We start from the raw sequence: 11,215 nt of genomic DNA, 5'->3' as shown, positions 1-11,215 counted from the left end.
AAAAAAAAACCCAATCAAAAAATGAGAAGAAGACCTAAACAAACATTTTTCCAATGAAGACATACAAATGGCCAATAGGCACATGAAAAAAAATGCTCAATATCACTAGTTATCAGAAAAATGCAAATCAAAACTACAATGAGGTATCACCTCACACCAGTCAGAATGGCCATCATTAAAAAGTCCACAAATGATAAATGCTAGAGAGGGTGTGGACAAAAAGGAACTCTCCTACACTATTGGTGAGAATATAGTTTAGTGCAGCTATTATGGAAAACAGTATGGAGTTTCCTTAAAAAACTAAAACAAGACTTACCATAGGATCCAGCATTCCCACTCCTGAGCATATATCCAGAAGAAACTCTAATTCAAAAAGATACAGGCACCCCAATTTTCATAGCAGCACTATTTACTATAGCCAAAACATTAAATGCTCATCACAGATGAATGGCTAAAGAAGAGATATACACACACACACACACACACATACACACACATATATACATACATACACACACACACAATGAAATACTACTCAGCCATAAAAAGAATAAAATAATCCAATTTGCAGCAACATGGATGGGCTTGGAGACTGTCATACTAAGAGAACTAAGCCAGAAAAAGAAAAAAATATACCATAGGATATCATTTATATGTGAAATCTAAAAAAATGACACAAAAAAAACTTATTTACAAAACAGAAACAGATCCACAGACATAGGAAATTAACTATGATTACCAGGGGGAGGTGGGGGGAGGTGAAGGGATAAATTGCGAGTTTGGGATTAGCAGATTCTAACTACTATATATAAAACAGATAATTAGCAAGTTCCTACTGTATAGCACAGGAAACTATAGTCAATATCTTTTAGTAGCCTATAAAGAAAAAGAACATAAAAGGAATATATGTGTATATGTGTGTGTATGTATGTGTATATATATATACATATATATATATAACTGAATCACTATGCTGTACACCAGAAATTAACACAACATTGTAAACCAGAATTGTACTTCAAGAAAAAATTCTCAATTACTTGTCCTTCATATTGATAAAGAGTCATGAAATCACAGAATGTAAAAACCCACATTTGAGTTACCATCTTTATTATTAGTTCCTGGCCCACACTCTTCACTCCAGCCAAGCAAATCAGCTTATTTTATCCACAATGGGGACGTTCTTACTACTGCTTCTACCTTTTACAAACACCATATTAAAAAAGCTAATCAAAATTCCCTTTCTCCAGCTTTTTTCTAGCTAATTACCTTCACTAATATTTTCTTTCACTGTTCCCTAGACACGTATAAACTCGTTTCTAAATGTCTATACTATCATAATTTATTTTTACTTATTTTGCATGTTTTCAAACTGTCATCCCTTTTAGAGCATAAAGAATTTCATAACGGACACCAAGTCTTCAAATTTCTTATATACAGTTTTTGGTATAGTAAATTTTTCATTAGAGTTGTGTACATGCTATAATGACTTTTAAACTATTTATTCATTTCTTTATAAAGTGGAATAGTATGTAGTGAAAAAACTTACTGTCAAGGTAATTCCTAACAGGCTGAGTGACCACCCGGGTAGTAGTTTGCTGGTCATGGGCTGTGGAAATTTACACTTGACCCTCTCTTACTCAATTTTAACATACATAATTAACTCTTGAGGGCAAAGCTGGGATGCTAAGATGAATTAAATAATCAAAATCCCAGACCTTATTGATAGAGCAGACTTTTAAGCTAATAGTTTTACATTTAAAAGGAAACAATAAAACAAAGTCTTACTCTTTGAATAATAATAATAACAACATTAAAAACTGCTCAATTCTAGAAGGAAGGAGATGTGACCTAGTAGCAGTGCATATTTTTAGAAAGACTTTTGGATAATAACTTATCTAAGATCTACTTGAGTTATCTATGATAACGAGGAAATTAAAATTAGAATACATGGGTGAAAAAACTGGTGAGATATCACATTGATAACAAATATCACATGGAAGAGAAATTTTAATTGTTTGGATGACTCCCAGTAGTCAATGGAAATTTCAGAAAGTCAGGTCATTATATAGAAAACTGACTACTAGGTAAAATTCTGCCTTTGAATTTAAGTTCTATATTTTCCCGCTATCACTAGAAATCCTAAGCATAGTTAGGGAATTTAGGGCACATGGGAACCACTTCCTGTCAAAGATGTAACAGCAGTATTTTAAGTATCTTTAATTGGTTGGTCTAAACAACCTTTCAAGACATTCTCATTCCTTATTTTGTGATAAAATAGACATTTATTAAGGTAACTTACTGTGAAATAGGTTGGAATCAAGATAAGAAAGGTATAAGGAAAATGCTGGTGCATAAATAGGAAATATGATATTTAGTAGAAATAAAATTCTTCCATGTAATTGCATTAGCTAAAGTAATATGAACTAGCATTCTTATGATTTAGTGGGATTTTCCTCTGATGCCATTAGACTTTTTAACTGTTGTATATCAAATAGAACAAAGCTTCTAAAAATAAAAAGATCAGATTTTGAGAAGAAGCCAAAGAAGGCCAAATTCATATAACATGTAGCAAATGTCAAAAAAACCTGCACCACAAATGAAAACATAACTGTAAAAAAAAGGGTATAGCAGCATTACTAACCCCTCAGCACAGCAATACTCATCTGATGTTATAAGACAAAATACTAAGAAAGAAAGTCTTAAAACAATGGAAAATGTATTCAATCCAAAAAGTAACTTTTTAAAGCTATAAGCTCAAACAATATTCTTTATTGGAGTTGTCCAATGCTTTGACCTTAATCAACTAGAATTATTTTTAAGCATTGTTTCTATAATTTTTTGAAATGATAAATTTGGTTTTTGATGGGGAATCTGCATTTTATCAGAAGGATGGAATACAATGTCCTTGGCCGAGATATCCTTCACAGAAGTAGGCTATTTTTGTACTCTATGATTAGCATATTTAAAGACACATTCCAGGTGAGCAGCTTGCTCCAAAATGCACTCAATTTTTTTATTTGTGGGCAAGGCTGTATTGCTTCAGTACCCATCCTTTGACAGATCCTATTTCAATACTCCTCTCTGAAAAATTTCTGGAGAACCTATTGCAGGTAACTTCATATGCACTGATCCTCTTTTCATGTTAGGTAAACTGACAGTTGTCATGGTAAGAGGACAGGTATGGTACAAATGATGTGGTAGAAGGCTAAAAAATGTGTAAAAGAATATAAAATAACAACTGAATCCTAGTGGTTAAAACAAAAACAGAAAACAAGGGGGGAGGATATAGCTCAGTGGTAGAATGCATGCTTAGCATGTATGAGGTCCTGGGTTCAATCCCCAGTACATCCATTAACAAATAAACAAACAAACAAATAAATAAATAAATAAAACCTAATTACCTCCCCCCACAAAAAAATAAAAAGAAGAGAACATCTCCAAGCTTAACTTCAATATAAAATGAAATAATAAAGGCATATAAAACTTTTAAAAGAATAGGAGCATCCATCTCCATCTCCATCTCCATGCTCCATCTATGGATTTAAAGTCAATAAATATTAACCATAGGAAGAAGGTACACTAGTCTAGTCACTTAGTACTTTTGATGTTAACTATACTAGGCTAACTTCTAATCAAAGAAATTGTGATGATAAATTAGAGAATGGCTAAACTGAAAAGGAGAGGTGAAGGTCACTGGAGGTCCCAGAATTTCTAAACTCCAAATTGCTAATATCCAGACAAACTGGTTTCCTTCCTGAATAGTGCCCAGGTGGCAGAGCCAACACTGATATGTGGTTGTAGCTGCTTTTTGACAGGGAACTGTCACCAGTAGGTGACCCCATCAGTGTGAAGGCAGGAAAATTACTAAATGATGCAAGAAAGTGCCTGCAGGCCAGTACACTGTGGGTCCCTGAGAAGAAGGAGGGCAGAGCCTCAGGAAAAATGAATTTTCAGTTGGAGCTTATACAAAAGATTCTGTAATATATCTTTGTGGATAGTAGAAAATAAAAGCGATTTAGTTTCCACAGATATTATACCTAATAAGAGAGGAAACAAATTCTCTTTGAGAAGAAATAAGATATATATATGTATGGCAAGGTGAATGGCATCATTTCTTGGTAATAAAATAGACACCAGAGTTAGCTCTGATGCTGTTCTATGAACACAATCTAATCTGCAATCAACTACTGTAATGATATGGAGACATTATCTCTGCCATACATTATCTCTGAAGGCAAAAAGGGAACAAAGTAATCCAAACTAACACAAGGGTAAAATTTTGATATCAACCCTTCCTCAAAAAAATTGGCAAACACAAGTCCAATTAATTTTCCCAAAACACAACTCTAGTTGTCAGAAAGCAACCCACTATTAGAAATTATTTTTAGCCAAATGATGCAACTGGAAAACACACTGAAGGGAGAGGGAGTTCTTTTCTCCACTCCTCTTCACCCCCAAAATATAATGATATTATAAAATATGGAAAATAAAAGTACCTTGTAAAAATGATGAAGTATTACTTCTTCTTGTAGGAGGAATCTACTCTTCTAATATTTACAGTCAGTCACCTACCTCATTTGAGGGAGAATTATTAAATAATTTAATAAATCACATTCAATATAGATTTTGCGATTCCTTTTTAGAAAGCTCTCTCTGATGCTGATAATTAACACATTTTTAACCTGTGCTTTCAAGATGTTCCATCTAAGCACTGGAGGAAACTATATTAAACAACAAAATATAGGAAATTAACATTAAACATAAAAATGTAAGGAGTTAACATCCGAACTTAAATTTGTGTCTTAAAAAAGTAATATGATATTTTGTTGAAAAAGACGTTTGCAGTTCACTATGCAAAATCAAGATTCAGAAATAGGAGTCAGTTATTAGAAGTCACAATATTGCAACAAGAAGGGTTTTTTCCCCCGAAATTATAATGTATAATCCTACATAACTTTCATTTTTTTGTCCTAAAAACTCTAGTCCCCTTAAAGTTAAAACATCAGTTTTCATTAATAAGAATCATATCACCAGTTCAGTAACAATGTTTCTTAATTTCTATAATCAGACTTCACACCAGTAACTGAATAGTGTGTAACTATTAAAAGAACATGAAGTCATACCTGTGACTTTTTTTAATAATTTGATATTAAGAAATACAAATGTAGCAGTACCCATGTGCCGGTATATGCACATAAATTTTCCTGGACATTAATTTATAACCTGGGTCTCAGTTTCTTTACAAACCCAATGAGGGAGTTAAAAGTAGATAACTCAAAAGTCCCATTTTATCCAACAATCAGTATAGGGTAAGATGAGAAGTGTAAAGGAAATCTTTATATAAGAAATTATTTGAGAATTCATGTCTGTAAGATTCTGTATAAATCAAAGTTTTTAACCTAAGGAAGAATCTATTTCACTTTTAAAAGCCATTTTAAACCTGATATCTACTGGTTTTTTATAATTGGTCTAACTTTAAATTCTAATGAGCAAAGTCATTGTGTGTTAGAAAAATAAAATAGAAACCAAAATTCAAATCCAAGAGATCATCAGTGCTATTGCTCATAAAACAAGATAATTCTTGTAGGGAGTGAGGGAATATGGCAATTTTAACATATGAAGTAGGAAAAATAATAATTATTTCAATTATTTACTTTTCCTTTGTATCTAAGATACCCTGAAATTTAAAATCTAAGTTTCTGATATACTGAGGGAGACAAATGCATTAATTCAACATTCAAAAGTAAGCTTTGCATGTGTGAAAAGGGGCACGCTATGACAAAGAAGCACCTTCAGCTGTTCAAGACAAGATTGATTAAGCTTTCAAGTCCAATTTAGGGTACAGTGATTTTTTTTTCTAATCACTTATATTGGATTAGTCTACTAAGCTTGGAAAATAATGACTAGTCACATAAGGGTAGTATAAAACCTTCGGCAAATAAACATAAACTCAGAATATAAGGACAAATAAATATGTAAGTCCAAAAACTACAACTGGGCACCGTTCATGGGAGTTTGGTATCTTTTTGGTTCTTACTACTATCCCAGGAAACACCATGGGATACAGTTTTCCTACGCTATAATTATAGGAGAATGAGGGGCGTGTGCTGAGAAGGGTAAAGCCCATTCCCACAGTGTTAGAAGTAAACAGGGACAACACTATGATCCCAAACACACATCATGCAATGCCATGGCTTTCTCAGTACTTTTCTTTCCCAAATGCAATGCCTACCTTCAGTGTGGACTGCAGAGACATAGGTCCAATTGTAACGTTTGACTATGTCAAGCATCGCCCTTGCCTGCAAAGTGTCAGAAGGGACAACCCTTAGGAAGTATTTGTACAAAGTTTTGTCACTGAGGTCGATGCTTGTGGCGGAATATGCAATCTGGGGGATGTCAAACAGCTGGAGCAGGTTCTGCACTTGAATGGCTACAGAGCTGGAGCCCGGACCGATCACGCCTGCAATGGGCTTCTTAGTCCTGCCTGTGGGGAGGGTCTGGCCATCAGGCAAGCACCGGTTGAGCCCATCCTTCTCATCTCGAATGGAAATCAGAGAGTCCCTGATGAACTCAATGCTCTGCTCCAGAGCCACCGAGGAGTGCCAGCAGGAATCTCGGATCTCACTGCCCAGGGTGATGTTGGGCAGGAGGACTGGGTCTGCATTGATCTTATCCAATGTGTGGAACATGGCCTCCACCCTCTGGATGCCATACTGCTCCCTGATCTCCCCACACTTCCTCTCGGGCACCTTCTCTGCCGGAGGCTGGTGGTGGACTGAGAAGAGGGCCCCAATGATGACATCTCCGTCCATTCTGGCCACCGAGCGCTGAGACGAGGCTTCCGCCAGCAACGTTTTCCTGCTCGGGCCTCTGGGAAGAAGGGACATCTCCAAAAAGATAGCTGGGAAGAAAACCAAGAGGAGCCAGACCATTGTGCTGAGGACGCGGTCCACAGCCGGCCAGCCGCGTTCCCACGCTGGTCCAGCCAGCCGGCTCTGAGCGCTCACCGTGTGGACCTGATGCCTGCTTCTCCCTGCTCCGTCCCGCTAGCCAATACCGCTCGTCCGACTCCTTCGCCGCCTGCACCCCAGCCTCCTTCTCTTCCTCCTCCTCCTCCTCGTTCTCCACGACCACCTCCACGCCCTGGAGGCGTCTCTAGGGGAATTCAAGTCCCCCTTCTTCACTGCTGCATCAAAGTAAACTGACCAAGGGTACAATAGGTGTCGTGATGGCTGTGGTGAGCTGGACGCTGCGGACAAAAGAGGAAGAAAATCAAAGCTCCATTATCACAGGACCTGTGTCAAAACTCTGGGGCCAGTGTTGATTAGTATTTGCCCAGTCCATTTCACTACGTGGGCTGGAAGGACAGCATAATATCTGCTGGAGGGACAGCTCCGGGATTCTGGCCAAGAAGGAAGGTGGTGCGTTCTGCCCCCAGTGCTCTCATCAGTCCCGGGAGGCGCAGAGCCGCGCCGACTCGCCCCCTCCTGCAGTTTCAAGTTTCTTCCAGGTCCCCAAATACCCTTACGGACTTGAGGGGGATAAGGGAAGAGAGAAGAGGGGGAATTAAGTCTTTTGACCTAAGAGAACTTTCTGGATTTGAAAAAATCAACTTTTTTCCCCCAGAAGAAATTTGAAAACTCTTTCATTATGAAGGTGGAAGCGCTACTTCAAACTAAACTCGAATAAGGAATGCACCTTCTAGTTTAACTCTGAGAGGGTTGAAGAGACCCTAACATACTACCCAAGTAGTAAATATAAATTTGCCAGCTTAAGGAAATCCATATTAGTTACTAAGGCAACGCCTGGTAAAGACTCCGCATGTCGGATTTTGGTACATCCCCCAACCCGCAAGAAGTCAGCTTACTGTAGACGTTCAAGCGGAAGGGTGCAGATAAGGTAACTTGTTTCCCGCGACCGAGGATGGAGGGAAGAAATGGAGGGGGCCCTGCACTCGCCTAAATCAGAACCTTGAGCTTTGCATAGTTGCTAGAAAGGGAACAGAGGGGAGCTTCCGGGTTGCTCTTGCGGCGGCAGCTCAGCCCTGCCGCCTTCAGAACCCTGGACAGTGCATGGTCTGCTGCCGAGACATTCCCCGGCAATGCCGGGAGCTGATGCTTTGACCAACGAGTTGCAGTTCTTTAAACCCCAACCCCACCCCCGCCAACCCCAGACTTCGCTCTTTCAACCCGCCTCTCTGCGTTCTTTATGCACACACACACACACGAACACACACACACGAACACACACACACACACACACACACACACCTCCTCGCTTCCCCAACACCACGATATCCTCATTCTCTTCGCCTTACAGCCAGTGGTCCCGCAGGTATATTCAAACCCTACCGCTTTGGGGGCAGAGGCGCCAAATCTCAGCCGCCTGCGGGGCTGAAGTTGGCACACTCTCTCGTCCCTCTCCGGCTCCCTTTTTCAAGGTGAGAGTTGGACGAGAAAGGAGCTAAGGGAACAGGCGCGGGTGGCGGGTTGGGGGGCAAGAACACAGGCGGTAAGGCAAGCAAAAGAAGAAAGACAACCTAGGCATCCATGGGTCCCTACGCTTCCCGGGAATGCAGGACTAAAAGAAATAAATAATCGAGGATGCCTCTGAGACGAGGAGGAAAATCCCATAGACCAGGACTGAATCTGCTACTGTGGGTGGGTTTCATTGCCGAAAGGTGTCTGCTCACCTGGGTCTGCTTGGAGAATTTGGACTTGAGGCTTACCTGAGTCCGGGTAGACAGCGCTATGGTCCCCCGGCCAGAGGACCGCGGCCACGCTCGGTTCGCAGACGCCTCAGCTCTAATCCAGACGGTGCAAGGATGCAATCTGGGCTGTACACTAGTGCCCTCTTTCTTCAGTACTATTTTACCGCACGGAAAAAAAGAGGGAGGGAGGAGGGAAGGAAAAAAAAAAAAAAAAAAACAGGTCAACCAAGGCTTGTCTATTATCTCCTGTATAAAAAATCAGTCGTTTAATGGAGAGGGGAGGGGAAGAAAAGCTAAGGATAAATGAAGAATATCAATTCCTTTACTATCAGAGGGTTCTTAAAGAAGCTGCCAGGTATATGGACAGTCAGATCTGGCAAAAGGAGTGGGGAACCTCTTAGGCTGCTTTACGTGGATATTCCTTGTACACATCTCAGGGATCCAAACACATTTTCTCTCCCTGGAAGTAAAACCCCTACTGAGGGAAATAGAGTAAATGTATGTGTAGACATCTAGAGAGACTTTATTGGTACATTGTAAGGGAAAGGGGGAAGAGGCTGTATAGGGTAGAGTAAGGGAAGGAAAGGTATGCACATCATGAATCAAGGTAAGCCAAATGAAGAGAGGCAAACCTTGGCTGCATTTTCCAGGTCAAGATGTACCTAAATTGAGGATGAGAGTCAGGTCACATGAAAACACTGGAGTGAAAAACACTTATCCAAATTCCTCTGAGGCTGCCATCACCCTCGCGACAGGTCTACAGTGTTGCTTCTTACTGTGTGAAAAGTGGAAGTTAAATCGTGTTCCTCTGGGAACATGTTGGCTGAGCAGAATGTCCCAGCTTCTTCAGAGGAGAAGACGAGTGACAGTATGCCTTTCCACTCTTGTTCAAAGCTTTCTATTTGTGTCATGTACAGAGAAGAGAGATCAGCTTATGTGGGTCCCTTTATAATCACTTTGCTCATGTCAGGCTGGGAGGGACAAATTACATGAAGCAGTATTAAATATTCTTTAGCATGTTCCATGAAACTTAGGACAGAAAATGATGCCTCCAGTCAAGAACAGAAGCTCTTTTTCATTCTGGTTCTGGTCTTTTTCCCAAGTGTCAGATTTTTCTGAATTTTTCTTAGGCAACCTAAAGAGTATAGGATTCTTTTTTTCTTTTTTCACAAATAATGCACAGAACCAGGTACATAACCTTTAGGCCTAAAAGATCTCAGTGCTGGAAGCAACTATATGTTTACTCAAGGAAAATAGGAGGTAAGCTTCTATCTTCTCACACAGGGTAAAATGGTCCTCTGATTGTACCCTTAGGAAGATTGTACCCAAGAACAAGCCACAGGTGGTCACAGTGTCCCACAGTATCTCTTCGTCTCTATTAGCCATTTAAGCTCCATATTAGATAATGCTATTCTAGTAAGATAAAGCCCTAAACATGATTTTCCTGGATTATTAATAGGTACATTGAATATGCAAAGATTTCAGTGCATGTATAAACCATTAAATACAATTTGCAGAATGAGACATACAACACATAAAATCAGTTAAAAATTCATACCCCTCAAATGATAAAGATAAGAGATGAGCAAGAATAATACTTAAAGGAAGACAAAGAAAGAAAGGAAGGGATAAGCCAGGCACATACTCCAAATTTTAGTGTACTCTACTGGGTATTCGGAAAAGTGAAGTTTACACAGTTATTGGAATATGGAAGTGAAGTATACACAAGAGGTAATAAACTCATTACTGAAGAGGTACTACTGACTGAAAATAGAAATGGGATCAAAGGAGGTCTTTGTAGAAAATTGATTTGTAGATAATTGGTATGTGATGTATTACTAAGGGAATGTGATGGATGTTCGAGGTAGATTTGTGCTGTGTGGGAGGGAATATCACACTTTCCCATATAATACCATGCTTTGTGGACAACTGATTTAATCTAGTATGACATTTCTTACATTCTTAAGTTTAATTAATGGGTTCAGCAAGATAATTCAAGCCCCAATGAGAATTTTTAGTTTAGTTAACCAATTTGGCTACCTCCATTGCTTAAATCAAGAGGGAAATTGCCATATCTTCATTGGACTTCAGTCTCTGAACCAAAACAATACAAATTGTAAAATAAAACCTCTTCCTTTCAGACACTAAAAACATTTTTATAAAACATGTTTTATATAAAAAGTAAACAAAATATTTTAAAATAACTAAAACAAGCCAAATTTACTACATATATTCAATTGTTCCATTGACTTGGTAAATTAAGCTATAACCATTTATGCAGAGTAGGAATCAAAAGCCTCAGTTTCCACAAGCAATTAGAACTTATCAGTGACTCTGAGGTCTAATGTGGATGCACTGGAAAACGTGTATTTGGCCACATGCCGTTCTGCCACAACTGTCCAAACATTTATTTTTCAAGTATTAAAATACAATTGAGAAGAATAACACAAAACAGTTATTCTGGAAGCACAATAGGGCCACAATTACTGTTTGTTTATTCCT

At 38.8% G+C, this 11,215-nt stretch overlaps 1 protein-coding gene across 1 annotated transcript in view; it reads right to left on the bottom strand.

Moving 5' to 3' along the window:
• The window catches only part of GRM1 (glutamate metabotropic receptor 1), a 348,538-nt gene extending 339,338 nt beyond the window's left edge, over window positions 1-9,200 (bottom strand). Inside the window, exons 1-2 of the mRNA XM_032485108.1 lie at window positions 8,732-9,200; window positions 6,236-7,252 (exon numbers count right to left, since the gene is read on the bottom strand). Of these exons, the coding sequence (XP_032340999.1) occupies window positions 6,236-6,935 (700 nt within the window). The 5' untranslated portion in view covers window positions 6,936-7,252; window positions 8,732-9,200. The remainder of the gene's footprint in view (window positions 1-6,235; window positions 7,253-8,731) is intronic.
• Between the last annotated feature and the right edge of the window lie 2,015 nt (window positions 9,201-11,215).

This window comes from Camelus ferus, chromosome 8 (assembly GCF_009834535.1).
Source record: "Camelus ferus isolate YT-003-E chromosome 8, BCGSAC_Cfer_1.0, whole genome shotgun sequence".
Taxonomy (NCBI): domain Eukaryota; kingdom Metazoa; phylum Chordata; class Mammalia; order Artiodactyla; family Camelidae; genus Camelus; species Camelus ferus.
The sequence above is the reverse complement of the archived record's forward strand: the minus strand, read 5'-3'. Positions and strand labels throughout refer to the sequence as shown.